Source organism: Heliangelus exortis, chromosome 2 (genome assembly GCF_036169615.1).
Source record: "Heliangelus exortis chromosome 2, bHelExo1.hap1, whole genome shotgun sequence".
In the NCBI taxonomy this organism is placed as follows: domain Eukaryota; kingdom Metazoa; phylum Chordata; class Aves; order Apodiformes; family Trochilidae; genus Heliangelus; species Heliangelus exortis.
The window spans coordinates 6,298,087-6,324,660 of NC_092423.1; the positions used below are offsets into that span (position 1 = coordinate 6,298,087).

The window sequence follows — 26,574 nt, forward strand, 5'->3', positions numbered from 1 at the left end:
TGTGTTATTAAAAACCCCTGGTAAGCAAAACCATATTGCTTCTCCCCAGATTATTTTTTGCCACCCTTGCATGCTGCAGAGGAGTTTTGGAGAGAAACACTGGGTAAACCTGGGGAGGAATTACCAAATAGGTAAATCTTTACCCAGACTCCCCTATGAGATTATGATGAGGAGAAGCAATATTGCTCTTCCGGGCTGTAATCTGGATTAGTAGATATGAAGAGGATGCTTTGTCCTCCCTAGAGGCCTTTGCACAAAGTCTGCTTAAGCAGACTTTGTAAAATAACCAGGTGAGGTTTTTTCCTTAACATCAAAAAACAAATGCCTCAAAGAAGTAAAATATGTACATGAAATGTAACAGATATTTAATATTAAAATTAAAGGGTCCAAGAGTGGGTTTGTTCAGAAGAGTCATAGTGATGACTGTACTTTTATTTACATGGAGGAAATAATTTTGTACAATGCTGATAAAACCAATTCTTTCCTTAACTGGCTCTCCTGGGAACATTTTGCTCAGACATGGCAAGGCTCTCCATGATGACCAAAATAGTCACAGCAGTAATGAGCTGGAGTTGGTATTTTAAACATAAATAGTTTTTAGTAGAATTGCAATTATATTCATTCAAAATATTCCTGCAGCCAAAGTGCATGAATTTGATGTACAAAACAAAATAAAATTCTAAGCATCTCTTGAAACCAACATCTACTCTACCACAGAGTGCAGCATTGTAGAATAAATAACCCAATAGAAACATGTGCACTTATATTTTCCCATGTTGAACTACATGTCATTTGCAGAAGCTATTATGTGAAAGTTGCTTGGCTATTTGAAGATTTTCTTTTTTTAGAAAGCATCAAAATAACTCAGTGTTTCTGCTAATATAAAGAATATTTGTTAAACTAGATGATGGTAAAATCTTTAAAGTATTTATTGTTGAATGGCATGGTAACAAAGTTCACCCAACCCTTTTAAAGAATTGATGCCTACTAGATAAGTTAAACAGTTCAAGAAGCACTTGAAATAATGTGTGCTATGAAAAGTTTGGGATGAATGGCATCAGAGAACAGACTGAAAAGTGGATGCATCTCTCACTCAGCTGCATTCACTCCTGCCATTTATGAATGCATTCTTCATTCAGACAAGTCTCATACTCTATTGTATAATTCCAAATAACTGTGACTTAATTCTACAGGTATGTAGGAGAATTTGTGAATGTAGGCAGTGTTTCACCTCTTCGGACTTTCAGGGTATTGAGAGCTTTAAAAACTATTTCAGTAATCCCAGGTAAGAAGCCCTGATCCTTACGTTTTGGCTCTCAGCTACAAGTGATTCTTTCTCTGTCTCTCTTTGTCCCTTTGACTGTTGTTTTTTGTTGTGTTTTTTTTTTGGTTTTTTTTTCTTTTTTTGCTGGTGTTTTGTCACTGTCTGTGTGTGACTTTCCCTTGTTACAGATACATAACTGAATTTGTGGACCTGGGCAATGTCTCAGCCTTACGAACGTTCAGAGTACTGCGGGCGCTGAAAACAATCTCAGTCATTTCAGGTGAAAATCAGGTTAAACACTCGGGCTGCAGTTAAAGCCTACATGCCATTTCCAGTAGTAAACACAGTAATTACAAATGACTTAACCATATAAACTCATCAGGAAATGGAGGAATGTAGGGAATGTGACCTGTCAATAGAATACATTTTTCATGTGTTTTTCCAATACTGTTTTTGTGGGCAGAAAGAATTAGAGTGCCTCCAAAGTCACAGACCTAGCTAAGGCAAGTGCTGCTGTAAGGATGGGGGTATGTTGTTGTGGCTCATGAATCATACACATGCAGTACTCATTCATGAACCATATGAAAATGGCAATAAAACTCTTTTAAAGTCTTTGAATATTGATTTTTAAAAATGGAAGGTTAATGACCTCAAAATGCATAGTTGTGTTTAAGAGCACATCAACAGAGGAATCTAAATCTGTGCTATGAGCTGAGGTTTCAAGACTGCAGGCATAGATAGCCTAATTTGTCATGGTGTTTATCCATTTGCATGGGATAGAAACATTTTACATTTCTGACCCTGGAGAGATCAGAAAACGTTTTGTCATTGATTTCTGTAGGTTCACCAATGCACATTTCCTTACTTTTTAAAGGACATGAACCTCCTTCACCAAAACAAAACAAAAATAATCAGTGTCTTACTACAGATCTGATGGTGAAAGAAGCTCTTTTTTTCATAGCTTTTTATCTAATTTCTTCCTATTAAAATTACAAATAATATTTAATACTTAGTAATTTCTTGCTGAACAATATCTATGGACAGGTCTCATTCAGCCTCAGTGTTTAACATCTCCAACCTGCATGACAAGGTAGAGAAGATAGAAAAACCATGCATGGTAGATCCTATCTGTGATAATCCTGAACAGATGTTGGCAATTACATCTCAAAAATACTCAAAACATGGAGAGAACTGCTCAGATACTCACGCACAGCTCTTTAAGGTCAGAAAGGTTTTTCTACTGATTATATTACGCATATCTACACTGTAATGTAAATCCAAACAAATTCTGTGCTATAAACTTGCAGTTACATGTAACTTATCACCAGCACTCACATGGAATATAAACTAGAAATGGGAATTCTGGAATTGAGGTGTTAAGAAAAAGTATGTGGGTCTAGGGCTTATTATTCCAACATTAATGTAACAAAACCCAGTGAAATTACTGAAGGAGTAAGATACTTTTCATTGAAACTGTATGTCAAAATCTAGCTTTTAAAGAATACTTCAGGACAATCATTCATTAGGTCTAGTATTCCTTGAAATCAGTTCCTGTCTTGTTTTTTTGGTTTGGTTTTTTTTTTCTTTTAAGTTTAAAAAGAGTAATCTATCAGCAGAGAGGTTTTCTCTAATTGGGTTTCCATGGAGAAATGATTTTTCTTGGGAAGCAGAAACTTGAGCACAGTTTTACAGATCATCGGGGATAGTAGTGGTTAATCAGAAAGAAAACTGGAGTTTCCCAGATTCTGTTGCTCACAATTTGAAGCCTAACTTGGAGGGACAGCCGTCTCCAGGGGACACCTTTCGCTTTTCATCTTGTCTCCAGATTGAGCTTCTTCAGAGCAGAGCCTGTCAATTTTGCTGAGTTATATATATAGCGATTTTCTGCTGTCCTATATCAGAGTTAGAGCAGAAGGTTGAATTTTATTAGTGGAAAATAAAGGAGTACTGCAATTCAAAAAAAAAAATTATTACAAAATATAACCAAGCCCTTCACTGATATTAAAACCAGGGTTGTTCAATTTCTTGGTTAATATTATATAAAAAAAAAGGATGAAGAGCCTTATTTATTAGAGTAATACATAATAATTCACGTTCCCTTTTTTTGCTTTCTGACTATTTGATTACTTTTTCATAACTTGTATTTTTAGTACTGGTAACTATATTATTTTCTGACAGAACTGCATGAAGATATGCTAATAGAATGTCTGGCCTGAGATCTCATTGTCAAGATTAAACTTACCCTGAGTAAGTTTAAATTACAGATGCAGAGAGCTACAAATTGCTAAGGAATATCTCGCTGCCTGTAAAACACAGCTAAATCTTGGGTTTTTTTTAATGTTAGCAGATAATTTCAGAGGAGTCAGTTCATTTTTCAGTTAGGTATATTTTGAAAGAAATATTAGGCACAATGCTGTGTTTATTTGGAGATCAGTCTGAGTTTTTAACGGTAACATAGGCTTATGCTGAGATGAAATATTGTTCCACAATAGGCTTAAAAAATGAAAAGCTGAACACTAATATTGTCCATGTGATTTTTTTTTTTGAGTTCAACTGCTAGAAAGAGGACAGGAGGGTTGTTATTTTTGCCTCTTTTACATCTTAGGTGGAGAATAATGAAATGTATTCTCCTTTGCAAATATCTAAGCTTTTCCTCAGTAAAATTGATCACACTTTTCCATCAGGTAGTTATGTTTGCACAAACGTACTTGGGCTCAGCGTGCTCAGTGAAATTGTTTACCGAAAATAACAGGCCGAGTCCTCCGTGGTGTGAGGCTTCTGTCCAGCAAAGCACTTAGAGCCTGGTTTTCAAAGGCATTCTGCTTCACTTGAAATCAATGAGTTTCACTATTGACTCCAGAGGGAGTTGGTAAAGCTAACAATTAGTGCTTTTATAAATCTCACCTACCTTTAATGCCTGGCTCTAAGTGCACAAGCAGGCATAGGGACACTTAGGGGACACCCATGCTCAGGACTCAAAAAGACCTCCCCAACTCTCAGAGTCCTTTCCTTTGGCCTAAGACTGCATTTAGTAGAGCTCAGTCAGACCTGGCATGATGCTTATTGCCTGACTTTTGCTCTAACAATATGCCAAAGGTGGAGATCTCATGATTTTCCTGAGAAGTCTACTCCGTCAACTCATCCCTTGTGCCATTAGAATATTTGCTCTGGAAGAAGAGATTCAGATTCAGCAACACAAAATATTAGGATCTACCAGCAAGTCAGGTCCTTCCCTCTCAGTGGAGATCTGAGACTCATTTGCAGGTTGCCATCATGCAGGGATTTCCTCCTGCCTAAGGTCTTGGATCACCTGCAGGCTTTGTCTCTGATTCCAGGTTCCCATCCAGCCTCACTCTCTTTTTCAAGACATTATCAGCTCTTTATTTTTTTACTCTACAGCCACTGTGTAGGATGTCAGGTCAGTGCCTTACCCTCTGCAGCAGCATTTAATGTGCCTGAGGGATTTCACGGATCCCCTCAATTTTCTCTTTTTTGCACTAAACACACCCAATTCTTTCTGTTTTCCCGTTGCCTATGATACCAAGGGAAAACAAGCTTTCTACAGTAGCTGAGTATCTGTTTATTCAGTCATTAAAAGATTTTCGGGTTGGTTTTTTTTTGTTGTTGTTTTTGTTTTGTTTTGTTTTTTTCCCATTTCTTAATATATCATCTATGTTCAGGTGCTTAGAAATAGGAACAATTTTCTCTATGGCATAAAACCTTTAACTCTCAGTGATTTTGTTTATTAGTTAGCGTCTTGCACGTTGCCATGGCAACTGGATTCACTTGCTTTCAGTCTCAACAGGAACCATGGTCAGCAGCAGAAAAACCTACTAAAGTCACTCATTTGTCTCCCATTACCAGCATATCCAAGTCCCAGTGTGCTCGGCAGGAACCTTTCCTGTGCCAATAGAAGGTCTCAAATTATAATTTATCTGCATGGAAACCACCAATGTTTTTTTTATAACTATTAATTGAGACAATATAAAGCCTTGAGGTGGACTCTTCAATGCAAAATGCAGGCCATAGTCATCACCAGGATTTTGTGATGTGCCCCAATCCAGAGAAGCTCAACTGCTCTTTCTGGAGCAGGCATATACATCACAGACATCTCACATAGAATTACAGGATACTGGTGAAAGGTGACCTCATAGAAAATTGGGCCAAGGCACTTTGGGGCCTGATCCAGCTCCCATTTAAGTTAGTGTGAGTCTAAAAGCTATAAATAGTGCTGTGAATGTTTTCCAGTACTTTACTGATAGCCAGAGCAGAGCTTGGAGCACAAGAATTAATGCTGTGTGGAGAAGACTGACCCCTGATCACTGCTTCAATCTCACTGCAGTGAGATAAATGCAATTTTTCTGGTGGATAAATCACTTAACTCAAGAAGTAACTATCCCAGAGGTGAGAAACACAACATCCTTTCCTTTTCCTTGGGGGCTGGACTGACAGTCACATTTCCATGCGTAGATGGTCTACAGAGGTGCTGACAACCATTCAAGTTTGCCAACATGATATTAAACTATTTGGTGCCCCACATGTCAGTGGCTAATGGCAAAATATGGTCAAGAGTGAACTCTTCTCTCCCTACATGCATAGGACTCATGTAGACATTTACAGGACACATACACATCCTCAGGAGGAGTAGGCCAGGTGGGGACAATCATGCTGCAAGGCACACTCTATGCTTTTGGTTTTGCTTTTTTTCCCCCTGCTCATTTCCAGACTGTCCTTGAAAGCCTCTGAAGTTCTGTAGGTGATTGCCAACATCTGGTGTGGATGTCATACTGAATTACACTAATCCTTTCTCACATCTCAGGAGGAATGGATGGTGTCCTGGGATCTTGCCATTTCTCATTGTTTGGTGTTGCTTGCATTTTCTGTGGTTCCTGAGTTGCATTTGAAAGCTGGTTATTTGATTAACCTCTGGATGTGTTAATTTCTACCTGCATTAACAGGAATGTCTGAGTCAAATCCTTCTCGCTCTTTGCAGAGATCAGGCTGCCTACACAGCCTTCATTCCACTCATTTTGGTGATCTTGTTGTGCAAGCAGGATTTGTCCTGGAAGTGTGGAAAGAATTCAGTGATTCAGGAAAAGCCTGCATCGATTACTCCATAGGGAATAAACTAGAGACCCATAGTCATTAATAAGTGTAGATGTTACTCAGCTTTGGATCAGATCCTCAATTTTTGCTGCATGCCGCCTGGTTTAATGTTTGCCTTGCAAGAATTAAGTAAATGCCTTTAATGCCCCATAAATAATATTTTCTATTAAGCTCCGTTGCAGTGCTCTCATTGGCACTATTTCAAAAGAGGATTATTTATCTAGATTTAACAGTGCTCTACATTTGAATACATCTAGCATTGCTTTTACAGAACAGGGGATTGATTCAGAGAAACGCAAAGCACCTGCAAGAATTTCTGGGTGTCCTTATTTCCCCTTAGCCCTTCCATTTCTGAGGCACAAAAAGTTTAAATGAATGCTGATTTAAATTTCCTTATCCAGAGGTTTGTGCCAAGCCACTTGATGGATGCTACTTCATTTTGGGGGGGGACAAATTTTGTTTTTAAAGGGAAACAAAAAAACAAACCGAAACGCAGGTGGATTGTAAGTATAACACTCCCCAGATAGATTTTTCTGGAAAGTTTTAGTTAAAGATCCAGAAGGCAGGCTACAAGTTCTTTTTGAATGTTCCTTAATTATAGCAACTGCAATATTAAAGCAGTCTCTTCTTAAGCTCTTACAATGTGTATTCTACTGAAACAAAACAAAAAACAAAAAAAACAACAACAAAAAAAAGTAAAGCAGAAAGGTCTCTCATAAGGAAATTATTTGATACCTGCAAGGAATGAACTTGTAAAATTTAGTATAGGATTACTATTCTATTTAAAACCTCAGTAAGTAAATTTGAAATGAAATGACCTTGAAATAAAAAATACTGGAGCCTCGTTTTGAAAACAGATAGTCTTTATAGGTTGGTCAAAATAATATATATATTATATATGTATATTATATATCTGTTATATAATATATCTATTATGTATTATCTACGTATAATACATAAAATCTACATATTTATTATAGATTTTGTTTCCTAGTGTTATCCATATTCATATTAGGACTCCCATTGTCCTTGCCCATATGAGTAAGATTAATTAGTGTATTTCGATGACACAAATGCAGCCTCCAAACTTATATTTGTATTACAAACAAATAAATATGTTGCAGTCATCCACAGAGGGTACAACATTAAAAGATTTGTGGTTTGGCTCATTCTATTTTTTAAGACTCAGTTTGCACTTGGACTTCCCAAGTTTCACCAGCTTCAGTAGAGAAGCCTCAGCCAATTATGAGAATCATCAAAACCTATTCAGAATATTAAGTAAAGTAAAAAAAAAAAAAAAAAATTCTAGTGCATTTACAAATTATATTTCTTTTCCCCACCTGTTTAAGACCTGATTGTCCTTCAGGTCTTACATTCTTCACTCTGGGTAAGGGTGAGACCCCAGGAAGTCCTTCAGAATTGAACTACAACTAAAACTAGTTTCATCTCTGGTAGAAAATTCACTTAAGACTGTATTATCAGAAGAGTTATATTTTTTATTTAGGTATCAAAATAGGTATACAAATCTGCAGATAGACTCCAAAATTCAAAGCTGGTCATCTTCTAGGTACCTGAGTAGAACTGACCTCATTTGGGGAATCTCTTTGTGATGAGGAGTGAAGACAGCATGAAAATCCAGCTTTTGCCTGATGTTTGTACTGCAATATTTTTTACTTTAGTTTTTAATAGAGCAGGGACCTGTCTAGCCTCTCCCTCTTTGCCATGCCACAAACTGGCTTTCAAGAGGTAAATAAGGAATTTAGTTGAGAAAGGGGCCACACACACCTGGCGGGTCATTCCCTTTCAGTTAAATTGCCATTTTTTTAGATGTTATTACAACTTGCACATTATCCTAAGGACAGTACCCTATGCAGGAGTGGAGTATTTTAGGCTGCTGGATACAGGGAATGCTGGACCTGTTGGCCATTCTAGCAGCTCCTTCTCCTTCGAGAAACTGTGATTTCTCTCTTACTTTAACCACAGAATTTTAAGTGAGAACAAAAACCCATTTTGCCTTCCCATGAGTCCTCAAGTACATTTTCATTTTATTTTAAATTATACAGCACTAGCTCAACCTTGTGGCTGCCAAACTCTTCAGGGTGGAATTCCAGAGAACTGAGATTTAATGTGTATTATCATATTCACTGAGCACACCAACGTGCTTCTGAGTAGTGCCCAGAAGAATTCCTCCTGTTTCCCTCTGCATTTTCTTTTTTACCCTTTAACTCAATTTCTCTTACTACTGGCGACCCTGATTATCAGAAGCACTGATTACTATTTATTGAGTATTAATTAAATATAAGTAGGAGAGACACAACAAAATTGATACCATTATGCAGCTGATAGTAGTGTCCAACTACAGTATGCAAGCTCAGAAGGCTCTTTTTTTAAAAAAGTGTATTTTATCGTATTCATGTAATATTCAATCAACTCAAATAGTTGTGATCTCCAAGAACACTTCAAAAGCAAGTGATATCACGTGAGAAAAAAGCATCATTACTTATAGCTGTATATTTACAGAATAGTAAACTGAAGCTAGTGTTACAGGGTAAAATAACACAGAAGCTAATTTGGGTGACCCAAGCCTTTGGTGTTTACAAAAAGATGATTTATCTACCTTGGCAGCATATTATAAAATTATTAACCAGCATATTATAAAATTATTAATCCAGGTAATGTGGGAGCCTCAGGTTGTTTTACTCAAATAGTTTCCATTGGATTTGTTTGATAGCCCATATTATTTGGCTTATTTCTAATCCAAAATTCTTGTTGTCTTATGCACATAATTTGAAAGCAGAGAAATAATTCATATGAGGACAGTGAGCTGGATTTGACACTAAAATATGTAAAACAATCAGGAAAAAAGAGAGCATTTCCATACCTCTTCATCTGTTTATGTGAGGGATAAAGTTATCAGACTCACCTGAGTGATTTAAAGCTAATTCATATTCTCAAAATTCCGTGGGATTTAGGCTTTTCAGACTTTACTACAGCTCCATGAAAATATGACATTCCTTTTTTATTTCAACCATTAATAGATTTGTATCTCTCTGTTCACCCATCCAGTTCTTTCCCCCCATTTTTAAATCAGTGTTTGTATAACAGTAATACCAAAACTAGGCAAATCAGGCCAGACTAACCACTCATAATGATCCCATGTCTCTCGTTTTTGCTGTCCAGTCACAAACATGTAGTAGAAACCTTCAGATTTCCCCTTCCATGAAGATTTTCTCATGAAAAGTAGCTTTCTGCAGACACGTTTCAGCCTCTCAGTCTATAAACTCTTGGCTTTTATCTCCCTAGGACTGAAGACCATTGTAGGGGCACTTATCCAGTCTGTTAAGAAACTTGCTGATGTGATGATCCTGACCGTTTTCTGCTTGAGTGTCTTTGCCCTCATAGGCCTCCAGCTCTTCATGGGCAACTTGAGACACAAATGTGTCAGGGACTACACCAAGTTTAACTCCACCAATGGCACATTTTACTTGGATGGTAGAATGTGGAACAACTCAGAGGAATTTCTTAGTGATCCAGGTAAGCTCTTTTTTACCTTTTCGCTTTATTTTTTATTATTATTTTTTAGTTATTATTGTTTGGGTTTTTTTTATTATATTGACCAAAATCTAGATGTGAATCAACAAATGCAGCATTATGAGGCTACGGGCTCTTCATGACAGTTTCAAAACATCTAGGTAGCTTTTCCTGATCCCTGCAGTGCTTTCACAGTTCGTGCTGAAAGTTCATATGGTGCTTTCCTCTAGTACAGACTAAGATCCTTGTTGCATCATTGATGATTTTCACAGTTTTAGGCTGTCTCATGATATTTTTCTTAAATCTCCCTTTCCTGGCACTAGGTAAGCACATGAAAAATTCAACTCTGGGTCTGGTTTGTACACTTTCTTTTAGACAATTTGTAGCCCTTGCATTTTCTACCAAAACTGTTAAAATTTGAATAAAAGGTCTCAAAAAAAAAAAAAAAAAAAAAAAAATCAAAAAGCTAAGCAGAGCAATTCAGTATTTATTAATCTGAAAAATCCCAAGAGTATTTCTTAAAGGAAATTATATGCTACTAGGGGTCTAACTCATTATCTGAGTTGGGCCATCCTGCAGTATCTGGTGCTCTGATGTTTATTATCAAAAGGCTTGTTTTCTAGGCCAAAGCAATTTTTAATACTCTACAGTCTGCTATACTTTGAATTACAATGAAGTGGGTTCACTGAACTTATTTATTAACATTAAAAAAAAAAAAAAAAGCATTTCATGTAAATAAACTTCAGAATGTAAACAAGTGGCCCAGCTCTTGCTGCTCCAAAACCCTCTGAGTCACCAGAGGACCCACACCAATTGCAATGGACATGGATTCACATCTAAAATAATTCAGTGATTCTTTGGAGGGAAGGAAGCAGCCAGACTGATGTGCTTTTGTAGGAACTTATAACCAAAAACATTTGGTATTTTATTTCCTTTGGGGAGAAGAATGAACCACACAATTAACTCATTAACTGGAAATTTGGTTGGGAGGAAGATACATGGTGTCATGGGGTACCTCTGCCCTGATTGTGTGGACCCCACAGTCCTTATTCCTGTATCTCCAGGCACCTGCACTGTGAAATCCTGAGCCTGGCTCCTGGAAGTTGCCTGGCTTGCCCCAGGGCTCTGTTGATCACCTGGCATGAGGTTGCATCCAGCCCGTGCTGGCTTCTCAGCATCATAGAACTCTAGAGCCAGGGTGTGTGGTCCAGAGATTGGACCAAGGGTAGTCCCTCCATTTCCCACTGGTGACTTCTGGCTTTTCTGCTCAGTTTTTCTCCCTCCAGTCTGAGTGGCCCTGGAGCAGTGATGTTGGAAAGGTTTTGTTGAAGGAATAAAAATCTAAGCAGTGGTGTCCTTAATGCATGAGGCTGTTGATGCAGTATTGAGGACAGCTCATGAAGCTCTGCCTGTAGGAGGGCCATGTTTGGGATTGTCCTGGTTTGAGAGGACGAGGAGAGACAAACTGTGACAGGACTGATCCTGCCCATCAGGTTATGTGTTCCTTCTCTCTGTACCAGAGTCTCTTGTCTTCTTAAATGGGAAAAAAACTCCTTGACAGAGTCAAAACACCATGCTGGACCTTTGCTGGCTAGTGATGAGCTTGCTGACGTTTCCCAATCCATAGTATCTGTTGTTCCAGCTTAAAGAGTAGTGGTAGTGAAGACATCTCTGCACCTGTGGTGGATTAAGGCACTTCAGGGTTCCTCCACCCCCAGATAACCAGCAGCTGTGTGAGGCTGTTCTCACAGAAGCATTAAGAGAGAAAATAGTGATGGCTGGAAGTATAAATCCCTCCAATAAAGGCTAAGGGATGAAATGAAGCTGTGAAGATAGTGTGGAAATGGAAGTCGGGTTAATGCACCACTGGATAGTCTGTATTAAAAAAATGTGTATTTTTAGTTAATATCAGGGCCAGCTGCAGCACTGCTTTAAATGGGAGGAAATGTACAGCTGCTTCAGCATACCATGGGCAAGTTTATTTGTGTGGTCCTGATATGGGGAGAGGGGAGATAGTCCCATAAATCCATTTAGTAAATCCAGCAATGGTTGCTATGGTCATGAAAATGTGCTCGTAATCGGTGAAAGGGATTTACCTATTACAAAGATAATCAAATTGGTGAGATAATGGACTAAAGTGAATTAAAGTTTGACCATGTGATATTAATAGTAACTAATAATATCAATGAATGTTTTCCTGTTTTCATAGTATCTGAAAATAGAGACAGGGTGCATTATGGCAAACAGCAGTCAAGTAGGGAGGTTGGACAAAAATGGTTTAAATAGTTGAAATGTTGAGTCAGTGCAGCTGGCCACTGAAGAACTAGAATAAAAGTAGCTTTATAGGAAAAATGTACCGACCTCTGAATAAGAATAAGAATAATTAAGTGTTCCTCGAAATGCTGGAGAAGGTGGCTTAGCTATTAGGCTGGGAGGGGACAGTATGTAGTAGGATGTGCTTTTAATGTTGACTGCTGCACTAAAGTGATTCAGAAATAAAAGAACTGGCTCATATTGTAACTAGATGGGATAGTGCTTTATATTTCATCTTGCATAAGTATTATGGTGAAATGAAGTGACTGTTTAACAAGAGTAGTACTGACCACAATTTAATAACAGGCCGAATTTCAAGTACTGCAGGGAATTAAGCAATACATGCAGTTAGATTAAAGTGTAGGCAGACCAAATTAGATAAAAGGAGGAATATATTAAGAAACAGAGTAGTGTCAGTGTTTATTTTGAAGAAGAACTAGAGAAGAAAATTGGCCAACATACTGAGATAGTAGAGTTCACTCGAAGGGAGCACTGACAATTACAAAAGCTCTTTGGAGACTTCAGAACCAATGTGACTGAGTCACTTTGTTTGGAGCAGAGATGCTAATCTGCAAAATAGAAACCTGAAGTACTGTCAGCAGTTCATAAGAATACTTAAAAAACAATGATGTGAAGAAATAAAGCAGAGAAAAACACTCAAAAGCAAAACTGGAAAAAAAAAATTGTTAATTCTGTTCATCAGGACACCAAAATAGAAAATCAAAACAGGGTGATATGCCAGTTCTGCTTTTCTTTAAGAACAAAAATTTGATTTGGATTCTTTGAGGGAGTTTTTTGTGTTTTAAAGGAGAGCAAGGAGCCTGTGAAATGGCATCAGCCCCCTCCTTTTTTTTTGCATGAATGAATAAACAAAAAGTGGAAACCCTTAAAAGGGTAATATAATGAAGAATTGCCTGGTGCTGGAGAAGAAATAGGTGACTTACTCATGATATGCAAAGAAAGATAACAACTTGGTTTTGAGTCTTTTTGATCCCTTTTTAGTTTAAGATAAATGTGTGCCACAGGCACTTGGTTCAGGAGGGATTTTGGTTGTGTAGAAGGCCTGGGATAGCTTCAGCTCTGATTATTTATTTAGAATTGACTCAGTATCCATAGTACTTTGCATCTCCTTCCCTTAGCTCCTTTTAGACCCCAGACAGGAATTTTGTTCTCATCTATCTTCTCAGTCTTCTTGTTTTCATTTTACAGAGGGGGGAAAAAAGTCAATTTATATACTTTATTTGCATCAACGTTGGTTTAACCACATTTTTTGGTCACACTTGGTTTTTGGTTGATCCTTTGGGAAATACCCACCATGCCTCTAGGGCTCAAGAACTCCTGCCCTTATCTACACACTCAAGACTATTGATAAGATTATTGACTGGTACTTTCCTGCTCTATCCCTGTGGTCACCACAACTGTCTTGGCTGATGGTGCAGGTGCTGTCCAGCTCCTCTGCTACCCTTTTTCCTGTCTCCACCACCAGGAGGGCCGCCATACCTCCACCAGTAGTGCTGGCAGGAACTGTGATGGTAGAAGAAAAAATAGGTTTTTTTCCTAAAACATGGAAAAAAAATTTAGTCCATTTATTTGCATGATAGATCCCTCTGCAGTCATACCCCAGCACCTCCCCTTTCAGACCTTTGGCTGTTACTTAATTTTTCTTGCATGAGTTTGTCAGTCATATGTTGCAAGGTTGCCAGCATTGCTGTGATTTGAGGGGTTCTCTCCTCTTGTTGTGCATCTGACATGACACAATCATATAAACTGAAGCCCTGAAGGAATAAGGATTTTCTACCCAACCACTGAACTTTGCTTGTTCTTTCCATTGTCTCGATGGCTCCTGCAGCTGGAGGAAATTCCTTGGGAAAGCAGGTAGAGCCCTTAAGCATGGAGCCTGGGAGGGAAAATTCACACTGAATATCTCTTTAATTTTTTTTCACTAATTACTAGGTCGTAGTGTACAAAAAAAAAAGTGATTGAATATTCCTGATTAGACTGTTAAGAACGGGACATTCTTGACATTGTTGTTAAAATCTTCATTCTGTGAGAGAAATTCCTTAACTCCTGCAGGTGCCTCTGGTTCCTCAGCTTGGCTACTGGCCAGAGGAGTCATGGGCAGGTGAGATCCCTGCTTAGCCCATCCTCAACTCACATGGGTGATGGAGATCTAAAATCTTCCTTTCAGTGGGCCCATCTATCTCATGAGTAACAGGAGGATGGCTTTTCTACTCTTTCCACCAGTTAAATGACTCCTGGTCTTCACAGTTTACAACCAAACTCTAAGAAGGCTTCTCAGAAAAGTTATTTCAGTCTAGTTTTGTCCCCAGTGAATAGTTCTTACCACTAAGAAGGGGAAAAAGGGAGATTGATACAAGAGTAGCCCACCAGGTCTCCCAGTGTCCTCCATAGGACTGTTCTTTGCCTGTAGGAATGGAGTATGGGATGGAGGATAGTTGAGCATCACTCAGAATAAGACTAAAGCATTCTTGATGTCAAATGCCAGTGGTAAAGGTAAAATGAAGGCCCAGCTTGTCCATCTGGGAACACACTAACTGTAAGTAATTATTTTCCTAGATTTGGTAAAGTCTGCAATCAATAAGTCGAAGAAGAATTATTTTAAAGCATTAATAATCACAAACCTGCGAACCTGAACCTGTAGATGCAGCAGGGCTCATATATAAAAACAAATATAAAAAAAAAAAGGTAGAAAATAATGGTAGTTTACATCCACAGCATTATAAAAATTATGTGATCAATATATCAATAATATTGAGCCATCAGTTGTCTTTAGGAGAGCAAGTGATTTCAAAATACCAGATGACTGAAAAACTGCAAGCTTGATTATAATACTGTTAAAGATATCTAGGAAAGCAAGCTTGAAAGTGTGTCATAGGTTGTGGTGTTTAAATTGAAGTTGTGAAGCTTCATGAACATGTGAGTCAGCCAGGGTTGAAAGGCAGATATCAGATATGGCACTGACTTTAGAAAAGATGGAGAAAAGATGGACCCATGGACTGAGTGTGGTTGATTCACATGGCTGATGACTGTGGAATCTTTAATGTCTCTTCTGTATTCCACTACTAAAATGGATTATTGGCTAGTCAGTAAGTAGTAAGTAGAAATCTGATTCTTAATAATATGTTCTACTGTATAGCAGGACACAATGTATGTGCTAAACACATATGGAAAAACACATAAGAAATAAATCTGAAAAATATAGTAAAATTATTATAAAATTATTTTTGAAATTACAGTCTCAAACCCCAGTATTTTCTTTTTCTTTAAACTAAATACCCCACTTAAGACACTCCAAAAGGTCCCTGTTTCAAAGTGTTTTGAAATATATGTTTTCTCTCAAAATCATTATCTTGTAAGGTAGAATAAAGCCCTGTAATTTCTTTTAGGTGTTCCTGTCTAATGTATTAAAAAGAAATAAATAAAAGAATACTTAAACTTTATTCACCTTTTATTGGGAGGAATTAGCTGCCATTTTTATAATTTAAAAGAGGACTTTTCAGGTATTTTAATTTTTCTCCCAGACTAATTTCTGGCATTCTTTTCATGGCAATGATTTTTCTCTTCTTCTGAAATCAAACTGTGAAGTTACCAAGGGATTGGAGAGAAAAAAAGAAATAATAATAAAAAAACTATTTAAATATAAAAATCCCTATATAAAGATAAATGTAATATCTGTTTTGTCATCTCCAGTTAGACCAGGAAAAGCTTATTGTTGCTTCAGGTTTGTATTTAGAAAAATGTATAAATGCATTAAATGCATTAGGTTTAGATCCTTATTTTAGGTACCTACTCTTTGCAGCTCCTAATGACATCCGACAGTGACAAGGGGAGTGATTTGGAGAAGGAACTTTCTGACCCTGCTTTCTTTTCTGTCCCACGGTCCCACTAAACAGAGTAGGGACACGGTCCAAGTACCCCAACCATGTTGGATGCCTAAGGTTGAGGAGTGTGAGCACTTCTCAGAGATGTCTTTTGGTTGCATCTGAATAGTGGTCTTGTGGTACTTGAGGAGAGATCACAGGCTTATGAGAAACAGCTGGTCTTGCAAATGCTGTGATTAAAACCTGAGCCTGTCTGGATGCTCCGTGGGTAAAGCAGGAGGGTTCCAGACCAATGTGAAATAATTCCAGAGTCTTTTCACATCCTCCTCTGTCATGTCCTAGGTGTAAGGCATTGTAGAAATAAATAGGAATGGCTGTTGAGGCATGTATCTGGGAATATATAACATTTTGTATGGGTGTATATCTTCCCTAAGCTCTGTGCCTGATTATTAGCTCTGCCTGACAAATTGCTTCATTTTTGCTTTCAGAATCACTGAAACAGAACCGTATGAGCAGTTTTTTCTGAAACTGTATGAAAAGTGTATAGAAAATAACACTGTCCAAGCCAGATAATAAACGTGGCAAGTTTGGGGAGAGCTGAGGTGTTTGAGATGTTGTCTGAGGTGGTAATAGAAGACAGCGAGTGTTTGATGAGCAATTATGGAGGTGGGAGGAAAGAGGGAAGCAATAAATCAGGTTGCGACTGGAATAGGTGTTTTATTATGCATGATTGTATGTGAACCAATGATTAAGACAAAGAACCTCTCTGGGCTTTCAGACTGTGCTTGTCAGCATGGAATCTATTCATGTTACTTCACCCTTAACTGTAAATATTGTGGCTTTGTCCAGGTGCTGTGGATCTTTTGATAAATAGATTCATAAATGCTCAAACGTTAATGCTCTGATGTGTTATTAACATGGCTATTGTACCTGTGCACTTTAGTGTTTTAAGCTAAATAGAAAAAGAAAGGCCCAGTGGAAGAAATACTGGGATCAAAAAAAGAATTGGTACTGTTGCATCCAGCAGTCTTTCGCCAACCATTCAGTAGGAAATTGTTTTCTCCTTGTGGTGGAAGAATAAGTTCTTATCTTGGAGAAGTTAAACAGGAGGATTTGACACCCATACAGTTTGGGTTTTTTTCTCTCCCATCACTGCATTGCTGCACACAGAAAAGGGAGAACTACTAGAGGAAAGATCTGCCAGGGAAGATTAGGGCTGAATTTTTTTCAGAGTTTTCCTGCAACTTCAAACCATTTATAAGTTACCAAAATCATATACCACTTGACTCATGCAATGCTGTTCAGAGAGGCATTTGAAAAGACCTTGCCCATGCTCTTTGGAGCCTGACCATGGGCATCTGCATGCCCTGGGTTCAGCAATGATGTGCCTTGCAAAGGTGAGAGGTAGAATCCTCTTAACTATGAGCAGTCAGTCCAGGTGTTCCATGATCCAACAGAAGAGAATGTCTTGCTGTGCTTCTCTCCCTTACTGCACTGTTTTTAAGGATAAAGTAAATAAATATTTTCTCTTGACACTTTTCATCAACACTGAATTCACCTGGGTGAGGTGAAGAAGAAATACAGGACCAGGCTCAACCTGGTCTTGCTGTACCTACTGCAGCATCTGACTCCAGCACAGATGACCCCATGTGTTCCAGATGAAATCAGTACAGCCTGAAGTATAGGTATTTTTCTAATTTTTTATTAACATTAACTATTATAACTTTGCATGTCCTTATCTACATAAGCTACAAATCTCTCTCAGTGTTTTGGCTGTAGGAGCAGCCTGCAGCACCAACTTCAGCAGCTGACATGGCAAGTATAGGGAAATATATTTCCTTTATCTTTACTTTTGCAATTTTTCCTCCCCCTTTTTGTTTTTTACCCTCCATTTCCCCTTTGTTACGACATTCTGTGACCAGATGCACACAAAGCTCCCTGTTCTTTCCCCAAATCCAGGCTGGTTTTGATTTTGATAGCCACTTCTGTTCTAAGATAAAAGGATCTCCATTTTTTCAGTTTTCCTTCTCATTAAACTTTTCCCAGTCATTCTTACTACCTGATTCTCAATCCCCTCCAGACCAGCAGTAGCCCTTCTGAAAGCAATGCTAGGGTTTGTTTTGTGAATGAGACAAACCACTGGTTTGTATGTTGGTTCTTGTATAGTGCTCCATCCTGTTCCTCCTGCATCTCAGTATTACACAGAAGTTTTGACTAAGGGTGTCCCTGAAAAAATCCTTATCTCTCACCTGAACTGATAGAAGAAAATTTAAAACTTAACAAGATTATCGATGGATGAGACTTTTTCTCCTCCTCTCCTTTACTTCACATTCTGACAATATAATATCTCAGTTTGAATTTCTCCATTCATTTTTTATTATTTTCTTTTTTTTTTTTAGTGGGCTAGGCCTCTCTAGTCTTCCTCAGTCAGTCTTGGCCTTGACTTAATTTATATGTAAAATACTGTGTAGAGTAGATTTTGTCACCTCTGTCCTAACCCTCTTTCCCTTGTACATATAAATGCAGTAAAGTGGTGCAGATATAGCCCTCTGTTAGCTTTCAGAGATACTGCACATTGACTTTTCTCTTCTTAACCCTTGTCTTCTGTCTCTTAGTCAGTTTTTGATCCAATTCACTTATTTTCTTTACCCCAGTACAAACAGGAGTATTTTTCTTCTGTTTTTTTTCTGGCATCTGTCTGTAACCACAAATGCATTTGACCCCTGTAGCAGCTTTTGATTTGAATTCCTTTGTGTGAAACATATTAAAAAACCCCCACTGAAACACAAAAACCTCTACAAAAATTCCAGAGAGCACACTTCAGCATTTTGCTGCCTATCCATGTGAAGCACATGTCTGGACAAGTGGTAATAAATATGCAGCCTACAGCCCTAAGAGCCCTTTGAGCATGGGTCTGCGTGACGGGTCAGACACAGACAGACACAGGAGGAGGTTATCTGAAGATGTTTAAAAGCCAGCATGTGTATTTATTGCTAGTCATTGTCTCCTCTCTTGTCTTCCTTGAGATGCTCATGGACTTGGCATGGTCCCCAAGCCAATTTAACAGCAACTAAATTATCTGGTCTGAAGCTTCAAATGCTCCTAGTGTGTTTTTCCTTCCCTCCTGATGTGCTTTTCCATCCCTCAGACCATGCCAGCAGCACAAACCATGGACTGTGGATCTCTGAGGCTTTCAGAGCTTCTTCCTAGTGCACAGGAGCCATCTATCAGAGGGCATGATTGATATTTGTAGCATTTTTATTTCTAAGAGGAAAAAAGCTGTATGATTGAAATTTGAAATCCTCTTCTTTGTGCTACAGTGACTGCTGAGCCCTGGCTGGGAAATAGCTTTTTTGGCTTGTGTCAAAAGGGAGAAGCACTGACATGATCTACCAGAGACACTCAAGCTTAAGGAGACCACTTTCCTCCCAGCACCTGGTTGTGTGGTTTTCTATGATGTCTTCTTAGCCCCTCAGTCTCATGCCCAGAACTGAGGGCTGTATCATAGAATTGTCCTGGTGGGAAAAGACCTTTAAGATCTTTGAGTCCAACCAGTAACCTAATGCTACTGAGTCCAGCACTAAACTATGTCCCTGCAATTACCCTAAGGTCCCATAGTAGCCAATCTTTAATATAAGATCCTCAAAAAAATCCTGCTGTTTGGACTTTGCCCCTCTACCCACCCAACCATCCTCCCAATGACTCTTCCAGTTCCTTTTTTAACTCAAGTTTTGAAAATGTCCTCCCAGACACTTCTGGGGTAAGGTGATGGGACAGAAGTGGCCCAGAAGAAGGGAAAGAGGGAGGGAAGGATGGAAAGCAGGAGGGAGAGGAGAGGACCCCAAATCCTGTGGAACCCAGCAGAAGGTCTGGAGCAGATAATGCCAGAGGACAGCAGAAGAGAGGCAGCTCCCCTGTCAGAGGGTGAGCCACAGGAGAGTAACTGATTATTATAATTATTTGCAACCCCTTTTAGCAGGGAAGAACTAACTGGCAGTGCCATTTATTCCCAAGCATTCTTCCCTAATAATACCCTTAATACAGCCTGTTCCATCGCTTTTGTGAGGCATGTTTTTCATCTTCAAACTCAATTTCATTTATTAGAGACTTCACCGTGTGTGACACAGTGTGCACACAGAAAGTGCAGCAAGGACTGGTTTTAATTACTGTGTATTACCAGGAGGTGCAGTGTGTGTGCCCCAGTGGGCGAAAGGGTGAGGAGGGGGTGTCATCTATTTTGTTGCTGTGTCACATATCACTACTGGAAGGTGATGGGGCTTTCTGAATGGCATTTTAAATTTGGAACCGAGACATTTGGTGGCCGTTGCTGCTCCCTGCCAGATGTAGCACAAGGGAGAAAGTCTCCAACCAGCGAGCACCCGTGTGGCTGCAATAAATAGTCTGAGATAACAGACACCTCTCTGAAGTTTTTGTTAGAAAGTCAGCCAGAGGACTCTACTCTGGGTAGTGACTGGTGGTATTTGAATGCTGCTTGTTATGCAAGTATGATAATATATGAGGTTTTTTTTCAAACTGGAATCAGTTTGTAGTAATGAGCCAAAATATCATTCAGTTGGGTCTTCGAAGGAGGAACAGAAGCTGGACTCAGAAACAGAGTTTTTTAAGCTGACTTTAACCATTCTTCTTGCTTTCTGACCTGGAGAATTTTCCTTTCCTTGGCTCAGCAATGAGGAGGACTCGTGTTATTGTTATTTTGTGTTACTGAAATATAGATGAGTTTATTTGGCAAAAATGGAGTACATAATGTGTAACTGGCCAGAAACCAATACAAAACAAGTGTTATGCTGACAATTTATTTTAAGTGATTTTAACATGATCAAATAGTAATCTTACTCTGGAAATCCCTGTAGAAAATTTCCTGGGAAGCATTGTATATACCGTAACTGTGGTATAAAAATTTTAGAAAACATGCTCAGAAAACAAAAAAAATTCCTTTGAAACAAATAATGGCAAGTTCCATAAAGATTATGAAACATAAATGCACACATAAAAATTACATTGTTTTGGCTTGATTTTTAAACATTGAAAGAAAAAAATTCTATGGGTGTTTTCAGTCTGGTTTCCATTTTCATTTTGTTAGTTCCCAACTGACATGCAGTATTTTTGCAGTGAAAAAGCTGACAAAACAAAACCTAACTGGAATCTCCCAAGACAATGACAAAGTTATTGTGTTTTCAGGTGCTGCTGATCATGTTTCAGAGAGACAGTCATACTCTAAATAAAAGGGAGTTCTATTTTCTTTATCCACATTAGAGTTTACTGATGAAAAGCTGAGGCCATGGGTTAATATGACATCAAAGCAGTTTGTTCTTAAGAGTGATGGCTGCTTGCTTCCTAAAGACCTCAGATTGCCAAGCATGTTTGATCAAAATCCAGACCCACTTGCTTTGAATGAACAATTGATTGTTGTGTGTGTTTTTGATAATACAGCACTTTGTCTTCTTGGGTATAATGCTCAACTCCTTCTTCACATATTATTAGGGAATCAGCAATTCAGCTCTTCCTCCCACTGAGCTTTAGCATGATAGCTGTGACACTGTTGACAGTTCCAAACTCCATTGTGAGGATAAATCCTCCCAGCAGCATCTACATGCCAGTTCTTCAGCTTTAATTTCATTGCACTCTTTGGCACCTACCCTATTGTTTGTTTTAGAAATGTACATGTTTAATACAAGGGTGGACATCAGAATTTTGTATTTTCTTGAGATTTTAAATTTGACATTTTCACAAAGAGTCTCATTTTCATCCTTACTTCTGTTCTCTGACTCTTCTCATCTTCTGAACTGGTTGACCAGGAGATGTTGTTTCAGTCTTCAACCATCACTGTGCTCCAGAACTTCAATCATCCTGTGATGGAAGCAATCCAAAGACAGTGATGTATCTATGTTCTTCCTGTACTTAGCACTTGCAGTATGAAAAGTTGCAGTTCCCAGAGAGTGGTGCATTGCTAATTCAGGATACCCCATGTGGTGACCATTTCAGAACCTCTGCAGTTGTTTGTCTATCACTTAACTCACGGTTGTGCCACATTTCCTCCCTACCCCAAAGTATGGTGGGTTTGTGTCACTATGCATCCCAAATAAGACACCATCTGTCCCAAGGAAAGGAGAAAACTTTCTCCAGTGGAAGTAAAGAGTGAAAGGAGATGGGAGACCTGGCATCCTTCCTCCATTTGTGGTGACTGCTCACAGACTTTTAACCCTATTGAACTCTTGGGTGTTGCTGTCAGTTGAGACGTTTCTGTAGAAAGCCTGCATGTAAGGCAAAGTGGAAAAGCATACAGTCTGAGCTGGATCTACACTCTGATAACTTGTGAACACCATCACGTGCCCTCCTAACCACAAGCTCATGGACAGTAATTCCCTCCTGGCATGCAGCAGGGCAGGGCTTTTCCACTGCTCGCAGCTTACTAAGAAAGCCCCAGCACATCTGTTCGGTGGCTTGAGCCATTGAGCATTCTTTGCATAGCCTGCCTAGATAAGCTGTCACTCTTGATTTTTAAAACATTTCACAACAGACAGTTAGCCTAGAATGGAAAACCTCTTCTCACCATCATCTGCAGAGGACCTCTACTTACAAACACGTGCCGTGCAAGGCTGCCACCATCACGGCTTATATCAACAGAGGATCAAATCCCCCTCTGCTGCACCAAAGCACATGGATGTATTTACCCTTCATGAGGCATCTGATGTCCTCTGGTTTGCATTTATTATGTTTCCAGTTCAGTGCATGTATCAGTTTTCCTATGCCACCACTCAGGCTTTAGAGATGCTCCTTAGAACCTCTCTTTTCTTCAGACTCTGGAAAACTGGTTTTGCTTTTGGGAAGAAGTTGCCCTTCTGTTCTTTCTTTGAATGTTAAACTTTGGTTGAATCTAGAAGAGGGAGTGTGTACATGAAGGCTTTTATTAGCCCATGATGCTAATTTCCTTAAGCCTCATTGATAGTCAAACAGAGCACTTAGATTTAACTTGCTCCTCTGAGTCTCCTTCTAGAAGTGTCTGTCTCTTTCCATTGCTGTTTCAGATGATTCTGTTGATAAATATTTGTCTTTATGAACACTTGCTTGTTTGTTTGATCTTTAACAGGGTGAATTTTTCTGTTTCTTTTGCTTTATAATGTCTGTTTTCTATGAGAAGAATCCTCCAGATTGGGGGAGTGGGCTGCTTTGTTGGTATTATTACATTTTGACTTAAAGCTGGTTGTATTTTTAACCTGTGAGTCAGGAATCTCTATCACAAATTTCAATTAATATGTATCTTATCAGTATAGAACCTAAAAATTATGGGAGTTTTGGTGTCACTACATAGTGCTGTACTGAATTCAGTAACTATGGACTCTGCTAAAAAAGTGAAACACTGACCTTATTAAACTGGTCAGAACTGGAATATGAACACCAAAGGCTTAAAGAGCTTTGAAAAAATATATAGTGTGTTTTTTTGCAATTTATAAAAGTTAAAATTAGCAAAACAAAAGCATACCATTCAGCTCTCAACTATTGTCCAACTTGAATTTGCTGGGTGGTGGATGAAATTTGTGAATATTTTCATTCCCAGACTGTACTTGTTAAAAAGCTGTTTCTTTATTTCTGTTGCAGTGAACTATTTCATAAAAAATGGTACAGAGGATGTGTTACTGTGCGGCAATAGCACTGATGCTGGGTAAGTGCTTTAAAAATATCTTCAATTCTGGTTTATTTTTGTTGTAGTTCTGGGGCAGTTTTTTCAGCTATTTTTTCTTCTGTTCTGTCCACTTCTTACCAGCATGAAGTAGGTATTTCCACTTCTGTGTGTCAGTTGCAATAGGAGAGAGGATAATAACAATACTGCGCATAGTAATACAATTTTCTGAACTGCAGGGAATAGGAGTTTGTGTGTGTCACTTATTGTCACTTATCCAGGTCTAAAATCTTTGGGGGCCTTATTACAGCTCTTTTTCAACACTTTTAAATTTCTCAGTTTAAAAAAAAAAAAAAAAAAAAACCAACAGTGAAAACTGAGCAGCACTTTCACTGAGTGTAGAGTATTTTAAAGGAAATGAAAGAGGAACAGAAACAGAAAAGCTGGAGGGATTTAGACTGATGATGAATTTTGGGCTTCTGGCAAAGGGAGATAAACAAATCAACAATTGCTAGTCCCCAAAATAACATGCTTTGGAGATTGGAAGGTACTCAGTTTTGAGCTGCAATCTACATTTGTACATGATATGTTTATAGACTTTGTTTATTTAATTTTCTTACAGTATAGGCAGTGGAGAGGTTCAAAATAATTCCTGTGCTGTACGTACTCAGCATAAAGGATTTTGTTCTCATCCCTACCATCTGCATATGATAATGGTACCTCCTGCATTCAGTCTTCAGTGCACTGTCTGAGTCTGTGATTTTGTTTGGCAAGTTTGCATGATCTTGATGGAAATGGAAGTGTTCAGAAGGGAAGGAGAGAGAAGGTATCTTGTGTTAGCAGAGAAGATCATAAGCTGTGCTAAGATTGTAGTCTATGAGGAGTTGTAGGAAAAAGAAGGAAAAAACTTTAGAGTGGTGGGATGGATGAGCTTTTGATCTACATATGTGGAAGTATTTTAGGTGGATGACCTTGGTCAAGTGAGGGGAGGAGTTGAGATGATCTGTGATCTGCTGCTGGAGGGAGATGTTTTGAGCTGTTAGCACTAAATGGGGAAGACTGAAAAAAAATAGGGTTTAAGCTAGGAGGAACTCAATGTGAAAAGGGACGTGTGCACAGGGAGAGAGGATGATCAAGAGAAGATAAAATATCAACTTGCTTGTGGACATGAGGATGAAAAGAGTCATGGGGTCCTGGAGAGAGAGGCTTTGCTTTCTGCTGCCACTGTCTGTAACTCTATTTGCATAAAACAAAATGTTCCCTCTCTACATGTTGTGTGTCTCATCTGTGTTGCCAATCTAATTTCACCTGTAAGCTCCTTGGGTAGAGGGCCATGCTTTCCTCTTTGCTTGTTCCAAGGAAGGTACAATGTCAGCATTCATCAATTTAAGAGCTTTTTTGATTGTAATGCAATACTTTTACCCAGGCTCAGGCTACTGAGATGTTTACTGGGGGCTCCAGGATTTGACAATCTCCCTGTGCTGGTGGACTTCAGCCTTTCCTAGCCCATAGGCAATAATGTTGAGGAAGAAATGTTCTGCACAGCATCACCATTTTGAATATGAAATATTCTACATTATTCTCTGTGATGACCTCAACTGCAGTGGTGTCCAGCTGCTAAGGTCATAAGTCAAAAGGGTTGATTAGATTATAGATAGTTTGTGGGGCAGTTTGGTGACTGCTTTTTTGGAATTGCTGAAATAGTGAAAATTTTAATACCAGTCCAATATCCATGGAGTACCTATGTATTAGTAGCTTGTATGTATTTAAGGGTTGGTTTCTAGCAAGCCATATTAGCAAAACCACTCTTACTTACTTCCTTAAAAAGTCTGTAAATTGCAAAGGGACAGCAAAAAGCCATGATTAGAGAAAATGTCCAGTGGAGCCACTATGGCCATGGGAGAGTCACAGCCTGAAACAGCCAGAGGAAAACTTCCAGCTCTTATGTATAGGAGGAGGAAAATCCCATCCCCATCTTTAGAGTCCTAGTGCTCTAAAAGCTGTCAGGGTTTGTGCCAATGAGGCAAACTCATTTCCCCTGTGCAAATCAGTTCTTCAGCCTCTTGATGGTTTAGTTTAATATTTAATACAACTGGGTAAAGCTTGGTTTTAAATGCCTAAAAGTAGGGAATACTACTTACACTGTTTTACAGATCAGGACTAGCAAATATGGTCTCATTTGCTGTACTTTGCACAGAGTTCCTGCCTGTCATGCTGTTGCTTAAAGATGTGAAGATAATTAGGAAGATGATCCTAAGGTCTCAGGGGACTTGCAAAGCCATGTATTCCCACCTGGTAGGATAGAGAGACCATTGTTTGTAGGCTGACGTATCTAACAGTGGGATTTGTTTTCTTTTATCCTTCAGTGGTCAAAGCAAGTGCTTTCAATAGTAAAACACAAAACCTAAATGCATAGGGACAGGTTCTGGGAGGGATGTTTCAAGAGTGAGTGGATGTATCAGATTGTGGTTTCCCCATCTATTAGTAATGAAATAATTGAGAAACAAGAACGCTTTACATTGGGAACCCACTAAGACATCTGGAAAGGGGCTCAGGAAAGACAGTTTGCAGGGCTGTGTCTGAGTGCTCACAGCATCTTTCTGCTCCCAATTTGGAGCTTGAATTTAGCAGCCTCTGGGGGAGGCTGAGGACCCAGAGGAAATGTGGGGGAGGGTGGTGTCATGTGTGCACTCCTGGAGGGATCTGGTGTTGAGTGAGGAATATCTGTGTTGTGGCCAGGATATTAAACCTCGGGGTAACTGACAAGGGCATTTTAGTGCATTTTTAAAAGCATGTTAATGATTCTCTGAGGTTTGGCTGGTTGCTGTTGTTACAGAAGAGTGAAAAAAAAAAGAAAAAAAAAAAAAGTTCAATCTACT

At 38.8% G+C, this 26,574-nt stretch overlaps 1 protein-coding gene across 7 annotated transcripts in view; it reads left to right on the plus strand.

The window, feature by feature from the left end:
- The window catches only part of LOC139792019 (sodium channel protein type 5 subunit alpha-like), a 213,132-nt gene that overhangs the window by 53,635 nt on the left and 132,923 nt on the right, over positions 1-26,574 (plus strand). For 5 of the 7 annotated variants that reach the window (XM_071734641.1, XM_071734646.1, XM_071734647.1 and 2 more), the window contains exons 6-8: positions 1,453-1,544; positions 9,674-9,904; positions 23,674-23,737. In XM_071734641.1, coding sequence (XP_071590742.1) covers positions 1,453-1,544; positions 9,674-9,904; positions 23,674-23,737 — 387 coding nt within the window. Of the gene's footprint in view, positions 1-1,193; positions 1,286-1,452; positions 1,545-9,673; positions 9,905-23,673; positions 23,738-26,574 lie in introns of all 7 variants that reach the window. The other 2 variants (XM_071734645.1, XM_071734648.1) reach the window with 2 other exon arrangements.